The sequence below is a fragment of the Thrips palmi genome, unplaced genomic scaffold (assembly GCF_012932325.1).
Source record: "Thrips palmi isolate BJ-2018 unplaced genomic scaffold, TpBJ-2018v1 HiC_scaffold_5, whole genome shotgun sequence".
Taxonomy (NCBI): Eukaryota; Metazoa; Arthropoda; class Insecta; order Thysanoptera; family Thripidae; genus Thrips; species Thrips palmi.
This window is the reverse complement of record NW_023144632.1, coordinates 13188487-13214977: the sequence shown is the minus strand read 5'-3', so window position 1 is coordinate 13214977 and position 26491 is coordinate 13188487. Positions and strand designations below refer to the sequence as shown.

At 41.9% G+C, this 26491-nt stretch overlaps 3 protein-coding genes across 5 annotated transcripts in view; 1 reads left to right on the top strand and 2 right to left on the bottom strand.

The window, feature by feature from the left end:
• Nucleotides 1–1677: 1677 nt before the first annotated feature.
• On the bottom strand, nt 1678–4172 carry LOC117651190 (zinc finger protein 2-like). Its single transcript, XM_034394999.1, has 4 exons — nt 4157–4172; nt 4024–4041; nt 3519–3752; nt 1678–2027 (listed from the first exon to the last, which is right to left on the bottom strand). The coding sequence occupies exons 1-4, from the start codon at nt 4170–4172 to the stop codon at nt 1678–1680; spliced, it is 618 nt and encodes a 205-aa protein (XP_034250890.1).
• A 4797-nt stretch (nt 4173–8969) lies between these two features.
• Nucleotides 8970–9659, bottom strand: LOC117650412 (longitudinals lacking protein, isoforms A/B/D/L-like). The gene is made up of 2 exons (XM_034393834.1): nt 9474–9659; nt 8970–9396 (listed from the first exon to the last, which is right to left on the bottom strand). The coding sequence occupies exons 1-2, from the start codon at nt 9508–9510 to the stop codon at nt 9119–9121; spliced, it is 315 nt and encodes a 104-aa protein (XP_034249725.1). The 5' UTR covers nt 9511–9659; the 3' UTR covers nt 8970–9118.
• A 6110-nt stretch (nt 9660–15769) lies between these two features.
• The window catches only part of LOC117650389 (longitudinals lacking protein-like), a 94867-nt gene continuing 84145 nt past the window's right edge, over nt 15770–26491 (top strand). For all 3 annotated transcript variants that reach the window (XM_034393784.1, XM_034393785.1, XM_034393783.1), the window contains exons 1-4: nt 15770–15926; nt 16798–16974; nt 17441–18158; nt 18233–18295. In XM_034393784.1, coding sequence (XP_034249675.1) covers nt 16804–16974; nt 17441–18158; nt 18233–18295 — 952 coding nt within the window. In that variant the 5' untranslated portion in view covers nt 15770–15926; nt 16798–16803. The remainder of the gene's footprint in view (nt 15927–16797; nt 16975–17440; nt 18159–18232; nt 18296–26491) is intronic.

The window sequence follows — 26491 nt, the reverse complement described above, 5'->3', positions numbered from 1 at the left end:
AGTAATAGGTACATGAAGTAAAATCATTGGAAAGAAACAATCCTACAACATGTGTCACAAAATAACGCACAGTATCAAGCATCAAATTCAAGATGGACATCAGAACACGTCAAGAAAATAAAACTATGTATGTAGTCTTATATAAGAAGAACTAGTTCAGAAAAAATACATTTTTTAAAATGAATTGTGAGTGGCATTGTTACATTAGAATATTAGCTCAAAACTATATGAAAATTAATACGAATGTCTCCTATTTCCACTGTAGCAATCTCAAAAATATAGCTCGTGTAAAATGGGACCTTATGAGGAAAGAGGAAATTTTTTTTAAAAAATGTGGTTTGATGGTACAGAAAAAGTCTGTTCAGAAGAATTTCATAGAAAACTTAAGAGAGGTAACTTCTCGGAATTTCCAATCAAATTAATCTGCTGACAGTACAACTCAAATTTTTACTTATTCTCTCACTTCACAAGTTCTTGAAGATCCACATCTCTATCACTAATAAGATGTAGCTTGTCTTGATGTTGTCTCTGAATGTGCCTTAGTTGGTGAGATTTACGTTTGCACTTTTGAGGACAAAAGGGGCACTGAAATTGTGGTTCTTTACCGCATTCCCATTGGAGGTGTCGAGACAACGAGTCCTTGCGAACGTAAGTGCGGCCACAACGATCGCATGGGTATACACCATGGTTGTGAAAGCGCCTCTTGTTGGGTTCATAATCACTCATAACAATTTCTCCTTGGGAGTCGACCCACATTTTTCTTGTTTCTTCGTCCATTTTGGAGATGTCCGGAATTTCTGTGGATAAAGAGAGAGTTGAACATAGTTAGTATACTACAGTACAATGGGACAAAGTAGCATGCAATTAGGTAGTAATAAACTGACTGAAAGATCCGGTAAGATACAAGTAATAAAATAACCCAATTCTTGCCCAAGTAAAAATCAAGCTCACTTCATGAAGTCTTAGACATGACTCACACTGAACAGAATCAGATTTATAACAACACAGAGAAGATAGGAATGGAGCTAAGAAAAAGGCATAGAAGGGATGTGCTATACGATATAATACAGAACACAACATTCTTTAAAAAATAATTATTTTGGTATAATTTTGCCATTGAGTACATGTCACTTAAAACCTGTCATTAAAAACAAGCTGAACGTAGTTAATTTGCCTCAGCTAACATGATGAAATATCACTGAGGAGGATTTTTGCTGCAAGTTGGAAACATACACTGCAGTCTATTCATGAATGCAAGTAATAAAATTCTAACAGATACAGATTCTTACTTCCCTACAACAATAAGAATAGCATTATCACAGATGAAAGCTGTACAAACATTTTTGTTTTTCCTAGGTCTGCTTGGCATTGTTTGTCAATGGGTAGCATAGCAAAACCCAGGAAAATAAAATGCAATCAACACTCAGAAAAATAAAGAGGACACTGTTCATCGAGAAAAATGTAGCACAGAATTGAGGGAGAGGAACTCTTAATGAGAGAGAATTAACAGTCACTAAACTTGTTTCACAGGTGCTTTGATGAGAGTTATAAAGATTAAAGCAAAGTGTTATTAAGATCATTGCAGTTATTTTGAATCGCTATGAAGATGAAAAATTACTTTTCAACTAGCCATCACAGATGAATGGATTGAACAATCAAGAGTCATATACTACTGAGCTAAAATGAGTTCTGATACTCTTCATTGTTGACTCTGCTATGAGCACTTCCATCAAGATTTTGAGCACTTGAGTTGTTTGAAGGTGGTTCAACAGATGCAATTGCAAGATCTACAGCTGCTTCTGCAGCTGCTGCTGTAGTGAAATGTCTGTTATGCAAGTGACGAAGGAGGCTATGTTTGTGCTTGCTTCGGAAAGGACACAAAGAGCACCAGAAAGAAGCTTCTTTTCCACATTCCACTCTTTGGTGTCTTCGAAGGTTGTCTCTCCACCGATAGCTTCGACCACAGTTAGGGCACTGGAAAGCAGCTCCAACAGTACCATTAACTTGGTTTCCACCGTCATAACAATCTGGAACAGAAAATGAACCACATGTTAGTGAATATGAACAAACACCTAGGTAAATGGGACAGCTCTCATTTTGTCAAAGGTCTATCTCAAAACAAATTTATTTTTTGCACAAAAGTTACACTTATGTTTATTGTATTCACAAAAATGTTTACAAACAAAAAAGTTTCAAGCAACTTACAGCAAACGTATACATTTAATAATAAAAATAGAAATAATTTGTACCACATAGTTCATGTTGAAAGGAACGATTATCGTAACGTCTTTGAAGACTTCGTTTAAAAGATTAATTACGGTGAAAAAAAAGGAACAAGTTTCCATGTGACATACACAGAACAACAAAAGCGAAGGGCTTTCTCCAAATGAAAACAAAAAAAGCATCTGAATCCATTTCTATTCTCGCTATTAGGTGTATTATTTATTATGTATTACTTAAAGGAAAGATGGCACACATGAGTAAGAAAGTAAGACGTACTACCCATTTCACCAATTCCTTGGTTTCTTGATATGGTCTCTCAAGAGATTTAAAAGAAGGCTCAGGGTGCGCGCTTCTGGTTTCTATAATTGCACATGGGCAAAGATACACCATAATCTTAAATGTGTTCTCAAAGCTAAATGCAATTCTTCAGGGCATGTTAGGATTGCAAACAATTAATTGGAGGATAGATTGGATTGAACAAGGACAGCCATCCTTAATTTCCAACATTTGTAAAAATAAAATTTGCTTTGGTATTTTCTGACAAACCATGTTGAACATGACGAAACCTATTCGTACATTTACACTTCAAGCTTCACGACTACACAACCTTTGGCACATCAATACAAGAGAATACACGACATTAACAAAATCATAAATCAGAACTTACTTTTTTAAAAGGTCATAAAAAGGATAGCAAGATACTACAACCCTCCCAATGGAGTTACAAAAACGTGGCAAATTATGAGATCATCCGTCAATCAGCTTCCTAATAGGTAACTCATTACATTTCTAGTTCAAATATAGAACGATCAGAAACAAAAAAAGAGGCTATAGTCTAAGTTGACCACCACTGAGGTAAGGGCTTAACTCAAAATCCAATTAGATACACAATAGAGGATGTATTAACTGGGATAGGAGTTGTAACATTTTAAATTGTCAAGACTAAGAATAATGAGAACTGCTATGGTTGATTTACAAACAAACTAAAATGTTTTATACCTAAACAGGCAATGTGACTCCTACCATAAAACAAATATCGAATTGAAGTCGTCAAATTTGCTTAACGTCGTTGAAGATATGTCTGCACTGCAGCTCACCATTGAAATTTTCAGTCAAACCTTACCTTCAATGGAGCATGACATCAATGTTTAAAAAGATAATTCCCATTGTTACAGTACTTTGTAAGATACTCTCATATTTAAAACACTTAGGCTTCAATTAATCTCTTACAGGAGGGGAATGATTTTCAACAAGAGATGAGGAATGATATTTGCGGATATGAACTCCTAAGTTACCACGCTGGCGAGCACGATATGAACAGTGAGGGCATTGGTGCATGGGCTCTTTGCCACCACACTCGTACTGCTTGTGTCTTGTCAATGTTGATCTCCAAAGGTATGTCTTTCCACATCCAGAGCATTTGTGACCTTCTCCAGAGCCATCTCCAATTCCTGGGCGTCTAGTGGCAGAGATTTCGGGTCTCTGGAAGTTTGGTAGCCACCAGCGAGGGAAGAATCCCAAGGCCAGATCTGAAAAATAAACATGTGTTAGTAACAGTCCATATTGTACCAATGAACAAGAAATTATAAAATTGACATGCACATTATAAAATAGGAGTATAATGTTGGTGTAACATGTGTTAAAGTTCTAGGATCATTTCAAACAAAAAATCAACCAAATACAATAAAAGTTAAAATATTAAGTCAAAAATTCATAAGTGGCAACAGTTTTGTATTTTATTAACATTGTAACATATTTGAGATAAAGCACCAAAAAATATAGAAAAAAGACAAAACTAACCTGAGAAACAGGACAAAACTGAGATCAATCAAATTCCATAAATTTAAACAGATAAAGGTAAACTGTAGTCATAAATACAATGGCTTAAGAACTTTTGATTCTAGGAAAAGGTAAAACAGCAGACTAAACAAACCATTCTTAACAGTCATTACATCAAAATCTAACAAGAAACAAGTTTTTTTTTTTCATGCACTATGACCCATCTGCTGACTTTTGATGTTTTGAACTGAAATGTCTCATAAGATCACATTTGCGTTTCGTTTTATAAGAACAATGGGCACAGTGAAATTGTGGTGACTTGCCACACTCAAGCTTAACATGGCGACGAAGGGTTGATTGGTAACTATAATGTTTTCCACATTCTATACACTGGTAGGCCCCAGATCCATAGCCATCTTCTCCGTCAATCAAAACTGCTGCTTGAATATCTACAGTCGGACAGGACACAACAGGGAGAACCCCTCCATGAAAAACAGGAACACCTGTAAAAGCAAAAGACAATAAAAATTAAAATCTTCCTAAAATATTTAATGGAATGAAATAAAAATAATAAGGGAAAGAGGAAAAATAAGGACCTGCAGGTTAGAAAAAATGTTTGGAAGGAAAAAGTATACATTGAACAAAACTTTAAACTGAAAAAAGGTAAAGCCAATGAAACTGACATGTAAAAACTGATTTAATTTTAAAACTAAGGGATTAAAATCACAAATCTATAGTCAGATTTAACCTTTAGAACAGGCGGTAACATTTTCATGTTTTCACGCAACTTAACTTCCCTATGTATATGCTTTAGAACAATGAACAAATCAAAAGGAAGTAATGAATGAGGCAGCTATTAGGAAAGAGAATAGAGGGAGGTTGTTGGATAATGTTATGGTGACATGTTCTTTTGTTTCTGTACCAGATCATTGAGGATCATAAAACTGGTTGCACAGAAAATCCATGTGATGCCACAAGAGATGGTAGTCCGAAAATGTTTGTCTGCATTCTGGGCAGTGGAACTGGACATTTCCTGCTGCAGCAGGGGAACATCTGTGCAATCCACTACTTTCATTGGATCTTGGGGATTCAGTTTTTACTCGTGAGCCTACAACAAAAAGGCACATATTGAAATACATAGAAAAATAGATTTGAAAAAAAAATGGAATGTGTGTTAAAACACTTACAGTCCTTTAAAGTTTTTTTTTTTTTTTTGAAAGAAAAATGAGTGTTTGTGGGTTTAAAATTAGAAAGGGCTCCAAGGAACAGAAAACAAGCAGTCCACATGTAATAGATGGCATAGATCATTAACAGTAAGAAAAAATGACATTGGCTGAAGAAAAACTTCAATACAAGCACATTTCAGTAAGTCTCAAAAACACATCATGAAGTTATAACATTATGTTCTGACTGACTTTGGCAATCCTTGTTTAAGGTGAACATAACTCACAAAACTGTTATGATTATATCATTACAAATAATTTGTAGATAATAGAGGAGTATTTTGGTTCGAACATAATAACATGTGACACGAAACCAGCACAATGCACTGAGTTTACGGCCTCCAACATCAGGAGTGAAAATACTATTAACTCACTCAAGTTGTTTTGGTGCATGAATGCGTAAGATATGGACTTTGAGGCTGCTTTTTTGCTTAGTCTGATGGTTACAATAGGGACAGTGAAATTGAGGGTCTTTGCCACACTCATAATTCCGGTGGCGCCATAGTGACCTGCTGCGAAGATACACTTTGCCACAAGTTGGACAGGGAAATGTACCACAACTTATATCTGTTGTAGAGCGGTTTTGGATAATGGGTTGAAGATCTTCATGCCATTGTTGGATAGGATGCTGCTGGGGATATGTCCCTTCTTCAAAACAACTCCCATTTTCAGTAGTGCTCGTACTGTTGATGGAAGAATGCCATAACACTGAAAAAGAAGTTGAAGCAATTAGCTAAGTTAAAATTTGTGACAGCTGCAAAAAACCAATCAAATTCAAAATCACCATTCAAATAACAAGAACAGAGCTATTACAACAAAAAAATATTAGTATAGAATGAGAAAAAAAAAGTTGCTGTTCCGGTATCTAAAATAAATATTACAACTAAACAAGAATTAGATGTATTTTGGCAAACGAACACCAAACAATCATCCTAGGAATATTTATTAATAAACAACATGAGTTTCCACATTACAAAAACATGAATCATTCAACATCACAAGACAAAAAAAAAGAAGGAGAAATACAGGACTAGAACAGCAAGCAGTTACACAAGAATGACACTGAAAATCATAGCCTTAAACATACCTTCTGGAGACCACACAGTTAGTTTAATCTCAGGAGGAACACTATAAAAGACAAATCAATTAAATAATTGAATTTTAATTATGAATTTACAGGGAGAGTAGTTTTTAAACTTAGTTTAGTTATTGCATAATCTAGTCCTGATATTTCAAAAGCCATGGCACAATCAAAACACATTTGATCAAAAGGAAGAAAAAACTACTTGAGGCGTAGAATCAGTGTCCCCTTAAAAATTTACAGTTGTCTTACCCATCCTCCTGAGAAAATACCTCTAGATAACAATGATGAGGCAATTACCGATTTTATATTTTGAGAACAATTTCAGTAACTAGAGAAAATCGACGATGATGGGATCTGTTTGTAACAAAGTAGTATTAGAAGTTGTATAAAAATATACACTTAATAAACAGTAGTATTAAAAGATTTCACAAAATGTGAGTAGTGTTTTTTTGTTTGTTTACACAACAAATATTTAAACCAGAGTATGGTTTGAAATAAGTTATTATGATAGGCTTGTTGTAAGGGTTGTAACTTAGAGTTAAACCCCTACAAAGAAAAGTTACGAGAACTCACCAAAGAAAGGAAAAAACTGAAAGGACCACAAAAAAATATGTGATTGCCGATCAATTGCTGGTTACAAGACAAGACAACAAAACATGTCCATTGTGTTAGATGGCACACGAGAACAGGAAAAGCAGAGCAAAATATTGTCATGCTGAGATGCTTACACACAGCAGTTCAGCAATTGAATGTATACCACGATACACAAACAACAAATCACTGTCTGAGAGAACAATCACAATACTCCATTTAAAAAAAAAAAAAAGTTTGCGAGAGTCATTGAAAGACAAATTAGACAAAGTCAATTACGAGAAGTCACTAAAATGTTGTCAGGAAAATGCTGAAATAAGTGCACCTCTCTCTCTCTCTCTCTGATGTGATTTTGATCCTTTTAGAAAGGCATAATGCAAGATATACCTTGTTGAACTATTTTCAAATTATTTCCAAAGTAATCCAATTACAATGTAGAGAAGTATTATTCACACAATGCTCCCACCCATGGTCCAGTACACAAGAGTTGCATTAGAGAAAAGAAGTACATTATTTCAGTAAGGTATAAATCTATGCAGGCCTATGACGCTACTATGTCTTAGATTGTAACGGCAAACTTCTGACGTCTCAACAATTCAAGTCACTACATCATGAATGATGATGAGCCAGAACAGCAAAACTAAATAGACACAAAATTATACTGCTAACATACTCAACACCAATACACAGGACAAATTACTGACTAATATTTTGATATTATTGAAACAAATATGTGACTAGTTGAGCAGTCCATAATTAATGCACAGTTAACTCATTTGACTGAAATTCAAGCAAAACTATCAATTTGAATTTGGACAAATGTCAATACCAAGGTCTGCTGATGCTAATAATCACTAAGGTTTGAGACTGGTTGCAAGATGCAAACCAACAAAATAAAAAATGAGACCTGAAATATATCACAAGAAAATGCGTCAAGGTGCTCTTCAAATGACTAATTGTATCAATCACCAATAAAATTATGTAACACTTAAAACTAAACATCCGCTGACAATAATCCAATATGGGCAGCAGCTTACGTTCACAAAACAGTTTCAAGAGAATAGTTCTCTCACAAGAACACTCCACAGCAAAAAAGTTACTTACTTGCTCGTTCAATACCATTATTTTTGAGATTCAAAACAAAACCACAGACATAAAATTTATGTAGAGTCACAACAATGATAAACTAAAAAAATCAGAACACAAAATGATTTTTAAATAGGGGGAAAAAAGACTCAAGAGGAGACTAGGAGGTTCCAGTCAGAACACCTTTGAATCAACAACTTGCCATACTCGACTTTGGTATAAAAAGACCCAGGACTTGAATCTTAAAGAATTGGCTTTTGTACTACGACAAATTTTAGTAATGCTGCACTTTTACAAAAAACGTCACCATTCCATCCATGTTAATTTAGAATTTACCCAGATCATTTAATACTCAGTGGGGGAATCAGTGTAAAAATATTCCTCAAAATGAACAATTTGAGCACACACGAAATGATTCAGATGGATATGAAATACTGATATATAAGTTAGGATTCAGGGTGCATCTAGTAAAGTATCTGATTGGCCTGGTTCGACATGGCCCATATCAACATTGTGAATTATCTTGATGTGCTTGTTGAGGTTGCTCTTACGCTTAGAGCGGTGAGAGCAATATGGACAACGGAATTGTGGGAGTTTGCCACATTCGTAATTACGATGTCGCCACAAGGATGCATACTGCTGATAGGCGCGACCGCAGTCGCTGCAGGTAAACGCTCCCATCCCTCCACTGCGTGGCATTGGGCCTTGCATGAAGTGGGAGCTAGGAACTGGAAGTACCAGTGTGTCATGAATCATTCCCTTCCAGCAGAGGCCTGCAAACAAAGACACACTTATTAGAGTCTGGTAACTAAGCCACACAAAGACATATACATGGACAAGAAACAAAACAAACTGTATTGCCAGGGATTGAATTTTAAAACTTCGAACAATATGACACTAACGCTGCTGGAGACAGCCATTAGGGCTGAATACAAGCAAGCCATGCACAAAATCATTTGGTCCACAGAGGAAAAACAAACAGATTAAAGAAATGTATGAAGAAATGTTTATTCAGCAAGTTACAGAATTTTGTGTTGAACCACAGGGCTGGAAATGATTCCACAAGTTCCTTTGAAAACAGGGCAACTATGGAAAATCTGGCAAGTCCCCTTGCTGAAAACTGTGAAGAATACTAGTTTTGCAATACACGAGAATGAACATGGATTATATGGGTTTTCATATTTCCTTTCCGTTTGCATCGGTAATCACAATAAGAGCATGCAAACTGTGCAACTTTGCCGCATTCAAATTTCTGATGGTTTCTGAGAGACTGCTGATGAGAATAGATACGGTTGCACTTGTCACAGTGATGACTTTGACTTTGAAACCGGTTCTCATTTTCCTGGTGCTCAGAGAGCGCATCTCTTGTATGATAGTTATTCATTAATACCCAACTGTTCAAAATATCATCTGCAACAGAGAAAAATTTAGACAGTAAGTATAAACACAAACGCACACACTTCATAACAATTATTTTTAACTCAGACCTTTTCGTATGAATCCTATCCCAATAAGTAAAAACATGACATGAAACAATTGTACTTAAAAAGTCTATTTGATTTGGTATGATTTATTGGCCAAATGTGAACTTAAAGCATAACATGATCGTCGTTGAGTAAGGTAAAACTGCATTACATTACAATGTTTAATTAAATATATGTAAATAAGTGAAGGTAGCAAAACATCTGCTAACGTTGTTGACCAATGTTAGGTTGGGCCCATCGTGGAGGGGCAGAATTTTTACCAGGATCATGCCTTCTCTCAACATGCTTCTTCATATAGCTCTTCTGTTTACAACAATAAGAACAATATGGGCATTGAAACAAAGGCACTTTTTGACATTCATATCGGCGGTGACGCCACAGAGATGGATATTGTAGATAAGACTTTCCACATGTTGTACACACAAAAGGAGGACCCGTTACAGAGGCCCTGGACATAGATTGTGGTTGCGCACACGGTTCTGCATTGGACAAGACCTGATAGGTTCCAATTGAAGAGTTTGAATCTCGCTTTGCTTGAGCAGGCCACTGATTAAATGCATCTGGAATAGAAATATTTATATTAGGCTATCATCATAACAGGCAACAAAAAAGCATCCAAAAGAAGAAAATACTTATAGAATCAGGTTTTCAAAGCAAGGGACATTAAAAGGTAACAATAAATAATAATAATAATCGGAAGGAAAAGAAAAATAAGACAAACATTTAAATCTCAAATATTTACTGTAAGATAAGACAAGACTGTGGTATCACAGAAGGAAAACATCACTCAAACAAATAATTACTCAAATACAACAATTTTACAACCTCTTACACGCATTTAATTAGTAGGGTACTTAAAATTCTTATCATAGAAACTTTGCCACTCCCGTTCAGTAACTTCACAACAGATACACAAATAATATGGAAAGTAAATGACCAATTCATCATTAACTTTACAATTCAGTGCTTGAGCTACTGGAGTAACTTAAACCTTGCATGACTTTAACAACACTTACTGCATGGTCTGTTCTTGTTATGCCATCAATATTGCAATCATTAGAAATTTGAAAAAGAAATCACCCACAATGAAGCCAACACAAGGCCTTAGCAAAAGAAAACAAAACAAAAACAGATTCTTCTAAAGACAATGAAATTTATTCCTGACTATTCACAATGAAGAAATCACACAAAACATAACAAATGATGGGGGTTACACTTGATGAGCTGATTCAAGAGAGGTGTGCAAGAAAAGTCATAACTCTGCTCTCTTGTCTTTCAAGGGCTAAGGAAAGCATATTTTTAAAAGCTATGTTTTCAAAAGTGTTGAGATAGAAATTTCAAAATACAAAATCAGATAAGTTTGAGACAAAAAAAAAAAATAATAATAATAAAGAAATTAAGTTTAACTAGTAGCACTTGTTTGCTGTACTTGAAAAGCATCATTGTTTGAATGATCAGAGCCAGGGAAGTGCATTGTTACCAGGTGCCTCTTAAGACTCCCCTTGCGATTTGTCTGATATGCACAGTGGGGGCAATGAAATTGTGGGTCCTTGCCACATTCATATTTTCGATGATTCCACAAAGAACTGTCATGAAGGTAGCCCTTCCCACAATCTGAACATCTGAACGGGCAAAGCTTGTCACGAGGTCGTCGGTTGTCAGTTCTTTGGCGCCAAAACGTACTTGTCATGTTTCCCATTCCTGAAGAAGAAGAACCGATACTATCTCTCAGCCCATGAGACAGCCAGATATCATCAATTTCTGAAACAAAATAAGTAACAAAAGGAGTTAGAAAAATGAAAAAGAAAAAAAACCTATCTAAGGTTTTTTAATTGTTTCAAAGAAATTAACGTGACAAAGAAATAAACCAGGTTTCATAAAAAATCTGAATTTAAACAAAGAACAGGCATCAACAATTTAACATTATTTATTTTAATAGCAGCAGCATCTGTCACAACAAACAATAGCTCAAAGATTAAAATAAGTTCCTTGTAAAGGAGATCAAAATTACACAAACACAACTAACAAGCCACACCAATTGTTTCACTGGAAACTTTAGTACAGGTTCTGCTCACAAACATCATGTAATACGCGACTCAGAGGTTCAGCCAAACGTCCGTCTATCCAAGACACTGCTTTTCCTAGTCTTGAAAGAACAGTACACGCAGCTCAGTTGTCAGAAAAAACCACATTCATATTCTCAATGATCATCAGATGTCAAATGTGTTGGTATAATCAGAACAGGTGTGAAGTTTCCAACAGGCACCACATTCAACACTTCCCTTTAAAACTTTCAGCTAACAAGCTCAACATTATGTTTTCTTTTCATGTGAACTAGAAGACTACTTCTGTGCTTTGTTTTATGAGTACAAAAGTTACAGGAAAATTTAGGAACCTGGTGGCACTCATACTTCTGATGCCTCTTTAGGGACCTGAACTGTTGGTACATTTTCCCACAGGCTTGACATGAAAACTTTCCACTTGCTTGCATAGTTGAGGGAGCTGAGAGACCAGGCACTACTGATTCAGTAGAAGACCATCGAGGCTGATGCCATGCAGGAGGCACTAAAACAGAGAAACAAAACCAGAACAAAAAGTGTAATGTCATTGCTTGAAGTAAGAGGAGTTTTAAAATGACAAAGAAGAAACCTCTAGGTCAATCTACAGCTAAATTTGAGTAACCAATGGTTTTAAGAACTCACAAGTAATGAACACTAGTACAACCCAAGAAGTGTCACATATACAAAGGGTTGATTGAGTTAAGGCAAAAAATAGGTTTACGAATGACAAAAATTTATTTTAATTATATTTATCTGAAAACGATTCCTCGCTTTGAGAGAAAAGAATTTGATACATAAAACAGGCACATAATTCAAACAGCACCAAACATTTCAGGATGTTTTCGGCGCATATGACATTCCATGTGAGTTTTTTGAGAAAACTTGTTATTGCAGTATGAACATGAAAATAATTTCTTATTTCCACATTCATAAGAACGATGTCTCCACAGTGAACGACGCCGCAGATAGACTCTACCACAAATATCACATTTATGGTTTTCTTGATCACTTGTATGAAGTACATCCTGTGGAGTCCAGAAATCACCTGTAACAAACGCAAAACATTACATTACTCCTGTGAAATTGCAGGCATCAAGGTAATGTATTTCTGATGTAAATTGATATTAAGGAACATTTTAAATTTACAACAGTAAAAAATACTTCTTTAAAAATTCATGTGCATTAGTCCAGTTTAATAAACTCATACCATTATTATACAAGTGTAACAAAAATTAAACATGAGAGTCAAAAGAAATTTGTTTCTATTTCATATTTGTGAGGTAAAAGTTGCTTTACAATCAATTTGCAATGATACAAAGCTTTTAACCTGCTGAACAGAAACTTTTGGTTGAAATCAACCTGACATCTACAGTTTCAACCTAATGTTTGAACATACAATCTATCACTGTAAAAGAAAAGTTCTTCATACACAGTGTATCAACTAAAGCATAATGTTTAGAATTAGAAAAATAGAAAAAGAAATTGATTTAAAATTTGAATTCATTTAAAGTTTTTTGTCAAACACATGTGTATTTAGAGGTGTTGCATCAGAGTTGTGAATTCGCTTCATGTGACGCTTCATACTACCTTTCTGGTAAGTACGCTGAGGACAAAACAGACACTTAAACGCCGGAACTTTACCACACTCAAATTTTTTATGAGTGTACAAGGATGAATTCAATTTGTAAACCTTTCCACAAGTATCACAAGGAAATGACTTATTTTCATTCAATGCTTCTAAAGATGGAGGCATCAAGGTAGATATTGTATGTGATGTTTGAGGTGAAAAGCCAGATGGAACATTGTGTGCTTTTCCCCACTCCAGAAATGTACTGCAGTGTTTACTATAGTATTCATCTAAAGTTGACAGTTGTTCCTCTTCATTGGACACATCTTCATCAAAGCTATCAACATGGCCATCCTTCCACAATCCCTCGTTGTCCTCTGAAAAGACACATTATTGTTAGCTTAAACATTAACTATTAACAAAAACTATTGACAATAACATTCAGACATAAATATCACAAATCTTAAAGTAAATGAAGAAAAAAGGACAGCACTGCAAGTAACAGTTTAGAAGAGGGAAGAGGATATCCGACCTGGGATTCGACCCCAGAACCTTCGGCTGACAGCCAACGCTCTTCCAATTGAGCTAGTCGGATGATTATCCCCAGAAATAAGAGCAGACAAAGCAGAAGGAGAGAAGTATGAAAAGACCAGATCCACTAAGAAATGCTTGCAAACTCAAACAAGAAACAGAGTACGTGGCATCTTACCAACGAAAGACGAAAGTTTTTCAGGAAAAGATCACACTTATGCACATTGACTTAACACACTGAAAGACAAAATTTTCATTATTCTTCAAAGATGTAGAGGTTGGACTGAAGAAGAACACATAGGGAAACTTCCAAAATGACATATGAGTCACTTTCGCTGAGATCTTGAAAAGGTATGGTTCACGGTTCATGCGACACGTAAGCACACTGGTGTGAGTTTAAGAAATAATTCAGTGTTTCAAAGTGACGAGGACCAAACAAAAAGACAAAACTCGAACAAAAAATACCACCTAGCAATCAAAGAAGGTTATGTTCCCTCAAGTCACCGTTGACACCTCATCACTGACACATACTTTTCAACTTCAAATGACACAGAGACAAGCCATCTGGTAAGAAGCATGGGATCCAATAATGAAAACTAAAGTACTATCAAATAGAAACGATTTCACTCATGAACAAGAGTAAGAGTGGCAGATGTCAGAATGTGAACAGTGGATTAGTCCACAAGCAGAAGGACTTTGTTAAAATAGAGTTGAATGTTAAGTACAAAGTAATTAACAATGCCACTGATTTAAAAATTCCGATTGAAAAGAAACGCAATGTTTGTTATTGCAAAATAATTAAAAAATCAGCAAAGAAATTTTATACTTACCTCTTTAAAACAGGGCACAATTTCTCCAAAAGTATAAACACACAGCACATTAACCCCTTGTTCGTTCTGATAATACATGCAAAACGAATTTATGTGTCCGACAGGACCACAACAACACTTCACTATACATATAAGGAGGTAAGTTGCATCAAACTTAAAAGCACTTGACACTTTCAGGTGCCGTCAGGGTGAAAGGACAGGTAGCACATTCAGGTTAGTTCCACGTATAAAGTCATTCTCAGATGTGGAACCCAACAGGAATAACAAAACCGATTGACAACGCGAATTTAAACGACACTATTCAAGGTACATGAGCTGGATGCAGCAATGTAAGTGACAGAAAATGTCATATTGCTAATAAATTGTTATGAACTAAAATTTCAGGCGTTTTGGCACAACATACGAAACACAGTGTGCCTTCTACAACTAGGAACTACCCGAGGGGGAGGGCGGGGGGGGGGGGAGCGGGGGCTCATGGGGCGGGCAATTCAAATCATGCAAATTGGTGACATTTTCTCAAGCAACACATTGGCTGACAAAAAGTAGCCCATAGGCAACCAACCAACTGAATGTTGTCCATGAAGAGCTCGAAAATCTACCGAAACCTCATATGGGTTGCCAAAACAGTGCACTCGCTTGTTTTTCAGTGTCTTCGTCCTTCCCTTTGGTGATTTTCTTATTAGATTCTAAGATTGGAAGAGTGCCGATTTCTGATTTCAGAGCCCAAAAATTCTCGATTCTCTTGATGTATGCGATTTAACTGGCACCTTCACCTTGGACACCTCTGAGAGCGTCACTCCACCAAATACAGTTTTTGTTTTATTATTCAATGAAGGGAAGTAAATTTTATTTGGCTTACGCCATATTGATCCTGGACATGAGCGTGAGGGGCAGGAGCTGGACCACAACGGCGCAGCGCAAAGCTCCATGGCGCATGCGCAGCAAGCCCAACAAGTAAAGTCCCTTTGAACCCATTCCCCGAAAGATTTTCGCTTGGTTAGTCACTCCAATGAGGATAGACGTCTCTGCTTATTAATTTTGACCCATTCTTACCACCAACATTACGTAGTGGACTTTTATTTCCTAATTTTCTTTTCGTGTCGGAATTGAGTCACCGCGTAACTTCTCGACCAATCAGAGTGAGCTCTTTCCAGTGGGTCTCTGTTGGTATGATTTCCCGCCATATTTCATTGGCAAGAAAGCTACTTTGTATTTTTAAATAAATATTACCGGCAAACATCTTTTGTTTTAGTCGTACTTATGGGCTTTATCTCTTCTTACACCAAAGTGTTCCAATTCCGACACCGTCCAGCTGGAGGTTTCGCGTGCGCTGATTGGCTGGCGGCGTGTGGTGGGGGTACAGGATCTGCGGGGATGAAGCAGTTCGGCGGCGTTCTCATCACAACATCGGTGACGCCGCTGGAGGAAAGTTGCGTGCGCTCGCTCTTCACCTCTCCATCTGTGAAATGTAAGTGTTTTCTCGCATCTTTCGGCCGCTTGAATTTTGGCCTTCCTCCGGTAGGCAGTGCGAGTACTTCAGCGTTTTGTCGTCTTGCGTTCAGATTCGGGATTGTAGGAAAGCTTAGTTCATTTTGTTGTCTCACCGCGATCGGAGGTTTGTGAGGGCAGGTTGAGACCTGTCATGGCGACCACCTCTAGGCGTCTCTGTGTTCCCCTAGTCGTGGATGCCCCGCAGTTTCTGGCGGCCTACTTGAGTGCTTTTCTTGTGTCCTGTGCCCGACGGCCAATGTTCTGAAGCTTCCTATACGATTTTCTGCCTCCGTTTGGTTTGGAGTGCTGGAGGTCCTTTCACCTCGTGCTGACGCTTCGCGCGCATGTTCCCGCTCCACTTCTTGTGGCTGTGTGATTGCACTTGTAGTTTCTTGCCCTGGGTGTTGTTTCGAGGCTTAATGAGAACGTATTATTTACCGCGGAAACCACAGGCTCAGATCTGTCATGTCGGCTGCCCTGCCGGCTAGGCTCCGTTTGTTGTGCCACCCGTTTTAAGGGCCGCGCACATTCTGGCGACCTTTCCCGGTGGGCTGAAGTGGAATAATCTTCAGACCCGCCAACGGCGTTTCGGTTTTGAACTCTGGTTTTTGGTCTGGCCCCGGGCGACGGACTCCACCAGGCTCTTTGGTCCTTCCACCTCGTAGTGGCGCCTCGCATGGAGGCGGGCGTACGGCTCACTTAGTTTCCAGTCTAAATCTAAGCTTTGTTAGTTGTTCCTTTTAGGACTTTTTAACTCTATTTCTCTCTTGGTTTCACATTTTGGGTCTGGACCCTCTTAAATGTTTGTGAGGGGCTTTTTGTTCAACAGAATGCTTTGTTTGTTCCAGGACAAGATGGCGGACCAACAGTACTGCTTAAGGTGGAACAATCATCAGAATACTCTCATCTCGGTGTTCGACTCTCTTCAAGAACGAGGATGTATGGTCGACTGTACTCTTGGTGCAGAGGGCCAGTCTCTGCAAGCCCACAAAGTTGTCTTGTCAGCGTGCAGTCCTTATTTAGAGGTGAGTTAGTTTTTTATCTCTTGTCCTGCAGGTTTTCGTATCTTAGCCGTGGGTCGCATATCCTAGGTGACAGGGTTTGTACCTGGATTATGCTGTAGTTTAGATGCTTCCCTCTCGAAGCTTCTCACTCAGTCCATTTCTAACGTATTGTCTGCTCCATGCCATTGTGCTGGCTCTTGCTGTTCATGTTCCCCTCCCAATACCAAAGTCCTGGTAGCTGATATGTCTCATCTTCAAGGTTTTACTTAGTGGGTTGTAATGCCATATTGTGGGTTTGTAGAAACGGTGAGGCATTGTCCATCAATATGTTCATGAGTGAGAACACTTTTTTACTACCCCCTTTGTAGTTGCAAGATTACTCTGAACATGATGTTATTCAGGCTGAACCTGGTAGCTTTTCAATCAAATTGGAGGGTCGTCTATGCGGTGCTTTGTCTTTACTCATTGTTTGGGTCTTCTGTTTCAGGACTTGCTGACCAAGCACTACGACAAACACCCTATCCTAATCTTGAAGGATGTCAGATTCGATGAACTGAAAGCTATGGTAGACTACATGTATCGGGGAGAAGTGAATGTTGCTCATGACAAACTCAACGCCTTCCTTAGAGCAGCTGAAAGTCTTCAAATCAAAGGCCTGACAGATTCTGGAACAGACCCACCCGACACTGGAGGGACAACTGGTGGAACCAAGAGAACTTCGAAGGGAGCTCCAGTCTCTGTCCGGTCAAATCAACAACTCACCGTTAGATCAACAAATTTAGCTGATGATTTAAGAGATGGCAGTGTCTCACCTAGTCAGCGGAAGAGAAGACGGCGAAGAGGATCAGAAGAATCAGATAACGATAGTTCAAGCAATGTTGCCGATGGGAAGCAATCATCAGCTGCAGCTGCCCCTGTTACTGGCCCTTCTGTTCTCAATCAAGATATGTTACCATCTGTGCCTGCATCTGGTCCTGCCGATGCGTTGCTGTCCTCTATTATGGAGAGTGCTGAGACTGAAACTGCAACTGATAGTGGTATATTTGCCAAAGCAGTGACACCTAGTTCTCAAGAAATTGTGATACAAGATAAGGGATCATCTGATGTCCTTATTGAACCTAAAACTGAGTACCTGGATGACGACACTCAAGATTTGCCCTTGGGTGATGACGATAGTGTAGCTGGACCTTCTCATTCTAGATCAGGTCAGTACCAGTGATGTGTTTGAAGTATTTGAATTACCTGGTGTTCTTTTTCTAATCAGTATTCTTGTTTACAGGGAACTTTATGAATGACAATGATATGTTTATGGCAGATCAAGATGGTTCTAATAATGCCCAAGGTGAGGACAGGTATCTTGTTGAGGTCCTTGCCCTTGATTTGGAGGCTTAACTAATTTTTTTCAATGATTACATATTTTAAGTTCTTGAATCCTCCATATCAAGGGTATCAGCAATGGAGTCAGGAATGAGTTGCCCCTTTGAGTTCAAATCTCTTCCTGACTCCATTTCTGTTGCTTCCAGTTGTCAGTGAAAAGTCTGTCATGGAAGGGTAGTTTGAGTTCGTAGCTTGGGTTAGTTTGTATTTTGGTGAATGTACATGGTGTTGCCTCGAACGGGTTTTGGGTTTGCATGTTGTAAGCTGGGGTTTCTTTATGAAGCTTTTTCTTGTCCTCCTTTGTGTTTGTCAGTTCGACCAGTCATGATAGGCCAACGGGTGGGCCTTTGAGTCCTTGGTAAATCAGGACTTCGCGGTAACCGACAGTATGAAGAGCATATTATATGCTGAAGAAACTTCCTGAGGGTACTGCAATCTTCATATTTGTGGCTGCATCAAATGGTAACCAATTTTCTATTCTCTCAAGGGTTTTGCATTTATCTTACAGCGTTGAGCTTTCCATTGCTCGTGTCCATTTAGGGTATTAAGCCTGTTTTCAGACGTCAATCATCGATCTTCACATCGGTGGCTAAGTCAGATGGTAATCATTATTCTGTTCACTGCAGGATTTTGTATTATTTTATTGAGGGTTTTCCATTGCTCTTGTTCACTTTGGTCATTTGCAAGCCTTTATTCAGACGTCAATTCCATCATCTTCACATTTTCTGGCTATCAGATGGTATCCAATTTTCTAATTACTTCAGGTTTTTGCATTTATTTTAGAGTGAGGGTTATTCTATTGCTTGTGTCCACTTCGGGCATTCATAAGCCTTTTGTCAGGCGTCAACCATTTATCTTAACATTTGTGGCAGAATCAAGTGGTAACCAATTTTCCATTCACTTCAGGGTATTGCATTTACTCGAAGGTATTCCGGATTTTCCATTGCCTGTGCCTACTTTGGGCATTCGTTGGCCTTTTGTCAGTAACTCGTTTGATCTTTAATTTCTTGTCTCGGTAATTTCATATCCGGCCCTATGGTTGCCTGGGTGCTATCAATTTCTGTGACTTGGTCATTGTTTCATGTTTTCCTTATGATAAGGGAATTAGTTCTCTTTTTAATCAATTAATCTTCTGTGTTTTCATTTGATCTTTAACGCTCTGCCTAGATTTTTGGTATGCTTATGGGGTTTGAATTGTGTGCACAGTCTCTCTTGAAGATGGCTTTGTCAATGCTATAATACTCTCATAGAGGTAATCCAATTTCAGCTAATGTCAGGGAAGCTTGTGAATTGGTTACAGTTATGAAAGTGTTGGCATGCTGATAACATAATGAAAGAGAGTGAGTGCATCATTTCAGAACTGTTTGCTATACCTGGTCTAACTCGTTTCCTGTTAATACTCATTAGTTCTTGTCATAGTACATTGATAGCACTTGACTGGTGACCCCGCGTAAGTCTTTTCGCGATTTCTTTTTTTTATTTATTGCTGCTTTATTGAAGATGCCTGATGTGGAAGTGGGCTTGAAGAGCTTATACATCATCTCCTGGGTCGTCGTCCTTTAAAGTGAGTATATTTTCTACTAGGTTAAGTCGAACCCTCACTAAGTAACAGTGAGAGGCTCATGCTGTTGAACCTGTTAACCCTGTACCCCCTCCCCTTCCCCTTGAACTCTTTCACCATTTGCCACTTTGGCTTGCGGTTTTATCACGAAGCATGACACTACACAAATTATTTAAAGCTCGTTTGGAGCTTCTTGTAGATTATCGTGGTCTCGATAATTTACGTAGTTCTTACACTGCACATATATATAAATATACTTCAAGATTTTTCAACTGAAGCTGAGAAGATCCCTGTGAAGAACAAGAACCGAAGAATTGTCACCCTGTAATTTTGAAAAAATAAAAGAAATTAACTTAATATGTCTCTTTCCTCAAAAGCCTGCTCATCAGTTGTCTCAAGTCTGGGCATTAAGTTTTCTTTATCTTATTGTGTTTGCTTCTAAAATTTTCTGGTCTGCCTGAAGCTTGATACAGCAGATGAGTAGAGTTGAACCTGAGAATTTCCTTGCGAGTCTCATCTCTGAATTACACTTAACACTTTTCAACCTCCACTTGATTTCTTCTCACCGAAAGAGTCGGAGCATTTGCTATAATAAAGTCTATTACCTTTCCTAATTCATATACTAAATATTCATAACTTACTATTCACTGATAACTTTCTTGGCATCAGCCGTACTTTGTGGCTTGCTTCACTTAAACTATCCATTGAATTTGATTGTTTCATTAGTCTTGACATATTTGATGTTACTTTTGAAGTCTAAAATTTTGGCTCTCCTGAGGTCTTACCTTAAATTTAAAGTATGTAGCGTCCTAAGCAGACATGTTGCATATTCGCGGCTTCCAACTGACATAGTTCATTGAGACTCTTGGGTTGTTCCATCCCCTTGAAGTATCCAGTCGCAAAGAGAAAGTTGTAGTCAATCCTGAGAGGCGAAAGAGGTCTAACACTAACAGGACTGTTCCTGTTGAATAGATGTTTTAATTGACGCAATCTCAAAAGGATAAAATTTCAATTGGTGATAGGCATCTTGTGTAGTTCCACTCTAGTACCTGAGAGGTCTCAGATCTCTCCTCCTATCATCAGTTCAAGCATAAGATTTAAACAACAGATGAGGGATTTCAATAAAAGGCGAAGTACCTATAAGCCTCATTTTTGGGCAGACATCAGACAAATCCTTTTCATATTTGCTAAAATCTAGGTATCTTTCAGCTGTCAATTAAACATTCAGACACGTACTTATGATTAGTTCATTAATGGTACTAGAATGACTGAAAGTCCCTTGTGCCAGTCCATTACGTTGTGCTTTCCCAACTTGTGGGTAAGGAAGTATACAACCACAATTCGAGGGGTCCTATTCAAATGGTCTTATCTGGACATTCCCCCGCAAGAGAATCTCATCTTAAAAAGCAGGCAAATTTCACTCAGTTTGATCATTTGGGAGGGATACGAGAGTAAGCGGAATAAGTTTCTACATGCACTATTGGTCTCTTTTATCTTTCATCATCCGGTTCAGGTGAATTTTGTCACGAATGATATTGATTTGTAGCTGTATCAAGTGATCAAACTGAGTGAAATTCGCCTGCGTTTAAGATGAGATTCTCTTGCGGGGGAATGGGAACGCCCATATAAGATCTTTTGAATAGGACCCCTCTAATTTTGAACTGGGAGTAAATCTGACCATATGTCCTTAAAATATTCTTTTCAAGCAAGGTGGAAGAGGAGACACGCAGACCCAATTTAAGTGCTCTACATGATATGTATGATCAGGAACGTTTACTATTTTACCATCTTTGCATTGTTTTAGAATTGTTCCCTCGATTATTTCTCCAATTCAAATATTAATCTTTGATCTAGATTTTGGTTAATTTGTGTTACAAATGTGGGTTTCAGGAATTGTGATTTATTGGAATTAAATTCATTAGCAGTTTAGAGAGCGAGGCTTTCTTGGGGAAACAACTAAAAACTAATCCGCTTTAAGTTTGACCTTCATTACTCTGATAAATGTGGGGCAACTTACTGAATTCTGTGCTGAAGTGCACCAAATTATTTCAAGGGGTGTAGCTGGTCAAGGTTTTACTTGTATTCAAGAGACAAACAATCTACGAAAGGCAAACTTTAATCACACCCTTTTCACAGAAACTGAAAGCTGTTGTCCAGGTGAAATGGGGGAACGGGGGCATCTGCGGCGGCAGGGGCGGCTGATGGCGGACGCCAGTCATGTTGGGATCTCATGTGCGACCTGAGGGCGTGCTTGTGCTTCGTGCGGTGCGGGCAGTAGGGGCAGTGGAACTGAGGCTCCTTGCCGCACTCGAACCGCCTGTGCTTGCACAAGGAGGGCTGGTGGCTGTACACCTTGCCGCAGTCGGTGCACCGGTACTCCTTCTTCTGCCGCGGTGGTGCGTGCGCGGCCAGCGCAGCCTGGGCGGGGAATGCCAGAACGTGGAGCGGCTGAGGCGGCCATCCTGCGAGACACACGAAGAGGAAGGATTAGCACGATCAACACTGAGACAAGCCAAAATTGCGTGGGGGCAGGCGGGGGTGGGCCGGGGGAGTGAAGCGACACAATGGACAACGGTCTTTGAATCAACTTTATTATGAGCATCGGTGAGGAAGAGGCGGACACGCTGGAAGGCCGCTGCATCGCAAGCTCTAAGTCGACTGCTGGTGGACGCGGCCGATGTGCAGCTGCAAGTGCTGCTTGTGCCTGGCGCGGTGCGGGCAGTAGGGGCACTGGAACTGGGGCTCCTTGCCGCACTCGAGCCGCCTGTGCTTGCACAATGAGGACTGGTGGATGTACGTCTTGCCGCAATCGGTGCACCGGTACTCCTTCTGGCCCGGCGGGCCCGGCGGTGGGTGCGCGCCATGGCCGCCGTGCACGGGGAAGGCCAAGCCCGCCAAGCCCATGGCGTGGGGCGGCTGCGGCGGCCACTGCTGCCACCCTGTGGAGCACACAAGAGGGAAGGATCAGAGAGCGCAGATGGGAGAGCAGAAGGCCTAAAGGTTTAGGGAATTGGAGCGACACACGCCGGAAAGAAGGTCGACACTGCAGCAATCAGCTTTATTGTAACTTCCTGTTACAAGGAAAGGCGACCGAAGCCAGGTAGACATTAACAAAACGGCTGAACGCCGGCACGGCCGGCACGGGCTCAAGCCGGCTGCTGGTGCACGCGAGCGACGTGCACCTGCAGGTGCTGCTTGTGCTTCGCGCGGTGCGGGCAGTAGGGGCACTGGAACTGGGGCTCCTTGCCGCACTCGAGCCGCCTGTGCTTGGCCAAGGAGGGCTGGTGGCTGTACCCCTTGCCACAGTCGGTGCATCGAAACGGCCGCGGCCGTGGCTGCGGTCGCTGCGCGGGGAAGGCCACAGTGTGTAGCGGCTGCGGCTGCCACAGCTGCCATTGCTGCAATCCTGTAGGGCAAACAAAAGGGGTCAGAGAGAGGGGGCGGTGCCGGGGGGGGGGGGGGGGGGCTGCAGGTTCCAGAGCTGGATGCAACGCGCGCTGTGCAACGACGTGTTTTGAAATCAACTTTATTGCCATCTCCGGTGACATGGGACACAATCACGAGAACGGGCTCCAGGCGCTCTAGGCCGGCTGCTGGCCGTGCTGGCGTGCGATGTGCAGCCTTAGGTGCTGCTTGCGCTTGGCGCGGTGTGGACAGTAGGGGCACTGGAACTGGGGCTCGATGCCGCACTCGTAGCGCCGGTGGTTGTCCAAAGTCCGCCGGTGGTTGTACGTCCTGCCGCAGTCTTCGCAGCGGGAGGGAAGCTCCTGCGCGCGCCGGCCGCGGGGCAGAGGCAGAGGCCAGCCTGCAGAGCCTGCGTGGCAGACAAAGAGAGAGTGCCATGAAGTCTCACGAGCGGCGGCGAGGCTGGTGTCCTGGGGGTGGGTCGGAGAAGGCCAGAAACACAACCAATTAATGCAATCAGATTTCAAGTTTATTTTCATCTCAATTGTTCCAGCCTGAGAAGGACGTAACGCGGCCACGGTTGGCGCGGCTACGGCATTCCACCATGTGCTTCTTGAGGTTGCCCTTGAGCTTGGAGCGGTGCGGGCAGTAGGCGCATTGCAGCACGGGCTCCTTGCCGCACTCGTAGCGTCGGTGGTTCCCCAGGGAGCGGCGGACTTGGTACGTCTTGCCGCAGTCCTCGCAGCGATAGGGCCGGGCCGGCGGGGGTCCGAGGGGCGGGCCCGGCGGGCCGTAGCGTGGCGGCGCGGGCGGCGGGGCCATCGGCCAGCCCGTACCTGTGCGGGCAGAGAGAAGCAGTCAGTGGTCGCAAGACGTCGCAAGGCAGCCCCAGGACCGAGGGGTGGCGGTGCGCGCGGGGTCGTCGGGGACAAAGGGGGTGGGCTTGATGGGCTGGGAACGTGATAGGCTGCGCCAGGAACGCTACTCCACGTTTATTGCTGACCAAAGACGGCGACGCGGCCATGGCGCGACTAGGGTGGCGCGCGGGGCTCGCCTGGCGCCGCGCCCAGCGAGAACTTGGACTTGCGCCCCGGTGCCAGTTTGGGCAAGAAGGCACCGTGGAGCATCCTGACGTGGCGGTGGAGGTTGCTGCGGAACCGGGTCTGGTAAGGGCAGGCCCAGCAGTGGTGCCAGGCAGAGGGCTCGGCCGGAGGCGGATGCGGCGGGAGGCCAGGGCCGTGGCCAGGGCCGAGACCCGGCGCCATCGCGCAGCCCCACGCGGCCGCCTGCTCTTGCCCAAGGTAGCCGTGGCCCAGTCCGCCCTGGGGAAGCGACTCGGCCTGTGTGACGCCGTGCCCGCCCGGAAACGCCACTGTAACAGGAGACAGTTGTGGTGAGTGTAAGCAGACAGCACCAACAGCCGGAAGTTGGTGTCGGGGAGGGGGCGGGCAGTCGTTGTCAAAACATACGAAACGGTATCAACAGTTTGCAGACATTTAATAACAAAAAAATACATTTCTGATCAAGACGCGTTATTCATGTGGGTGAGCAGGTGGCGGCGGAAGTTGCCCTTCCTCTTGCAGCGGTGCGGGCAGTGCGGGCAGGCGAACTGCGGCTCCTTGCCGCACTCGTAGCGCGTGTGGTGCGCCAGCGAGGACCGGTGCAGGTACCCCTTGCCGCACGACTGGCACGCGAACTTCTCGCGGACGGCGCCAGGGCCGGCAAGGGCGCCGCCACGGGAGAGCGTGTCCTGGAAGGCCGCCGCGTCGCAGTAGCCGCCCTGGAGACTCCAGCCTGGAACGCAATCCCCAATTAGCGACGGAACAAACTTCGCCATCTTTCGCCGAGTCTCCCTCACCAAGGAAGCGGGACTGCCTCAAACCCGGTTGGACACAGATTCAAATTGATCGGTTTAGCACATTTATTATCTCGGAAATGTACAGCGATTTGTGAATGGTAAAGGCAGCAGCCAGAGGGCGCGTAGCTGCATGGCTGACGATGGAGGGAAGTTGCTTGAATTCCGACGAGTGTTACGCAGAGGCCAGCCGATGCTGCCGCTCTTGGTGGGGCCGCGAGGCGTTGGAGCAGGGACTGCCAGGACTGCAGGGCGTCTGGCGAACTGGCGAGCACGCCGAACGGCAGCCGCGTTCCGGACCGCCGTGCCCTCGAAGGGGCTCTAGCCTGCCGTGACGGACAGCAAAGTGTTACACACGGAGTCGCACGTTACCAACATTGTTTTTAACACATGGCTCGGCAAGTTATGAAAATGATTTGAATATTGATACGCGAGGAGAACAAGAGAATACGACTAAAATATTCTCATCACATTCATTTAGAAGATAATAAGTACGTCTGGCTTGACACCCACCGTCAAAGTGACCTGGTGCGTGATGAGTCCGCCACGGTCCGCTAGCGCCGAGGGTTCTGGGCGCTGGCTGCGCTGGCGGCGGCCATGGCCAGCCTCCTGCTGCGGCCGTTGTGGCCCCTGTGCATCATGGGCACGTCCAGGTTGTGCTGGCGCCGAAGGTGCCGCCTCAGGTTGCTCCGGAGCTTGAAGCGCAGCGAGCACCCGGGCTGGGGGCACTGGTGCTGCGGCTCCTTGCCACACTCGTAGCGCTGGTGCTCGCGCAGCCCCCGGGGCCAGATGTACGCCTTGCCGCACTGCTCACAGCGGAAGCGGGGCGCGGCGTGGCACCTGTCGTCCAGCATGACGCTACCCCGCAGGGAGTAGGCACCTGTCAAAGCCAAAGCAGGGCACGGTCAAGGGCTGAGGCCGCCAACGCCGCCAACCGCGTAGGCCAGGCGGCAGGGCGGCCAGGCCCTGGCTTCGGACACCGACCACGCGACAGCAGCAGTCAACACTGAAAATTTATTGTCACTTCATGACAGAAACGTAGATGATATTTTCATCACTATCAAATCATAACAATCTCATCACAAATTGATGACATTTTTATCAAAGCTCCTAGTAATTGCATGGGCGCACATGGGAGTGACAACAATGTCATCAATTGTTTTGATTGTCGAAAGGAAAATTAGCCTTGCAATTGTCACAGAACACACCCGCACCCACCACCGAGGCTAAGCGAGAAAACACCGTCCCGGGTCAGGGTTTTCCAAAACAAACTCAACGTAGAGATGAACACAGTTTTATTGTTAACTGTCCTTTAAAGCCGATTACACACAGTCCGCGAG

Bases quoted from the DNA above. Each gene is read 5' to 3' on its own strand.
- LOC117651190 (XM_034394999.1), bottom strand. The intron at 2,028-3,518 runs GTAACTTAGGAG...TTTCTGTTCCAG, and splicing joins ATATCGTGCTCGCCAGCGTG to ATTGTTATGACGGTGGAAAC.
- LOC117650412 (XM_034393834.1), bottom strand. From the start codon at position 9,510: ATGTTTTTACTTATTGGGATAGGATTCATACGAAAAG. The intron at 9,397-9,473 runs GTCTGAGTTAAA...TCTCTGTTGCAG, and splicing joins GATAGGATTCATACGAAAAG to ATGATATTTTGAACAGTTGG.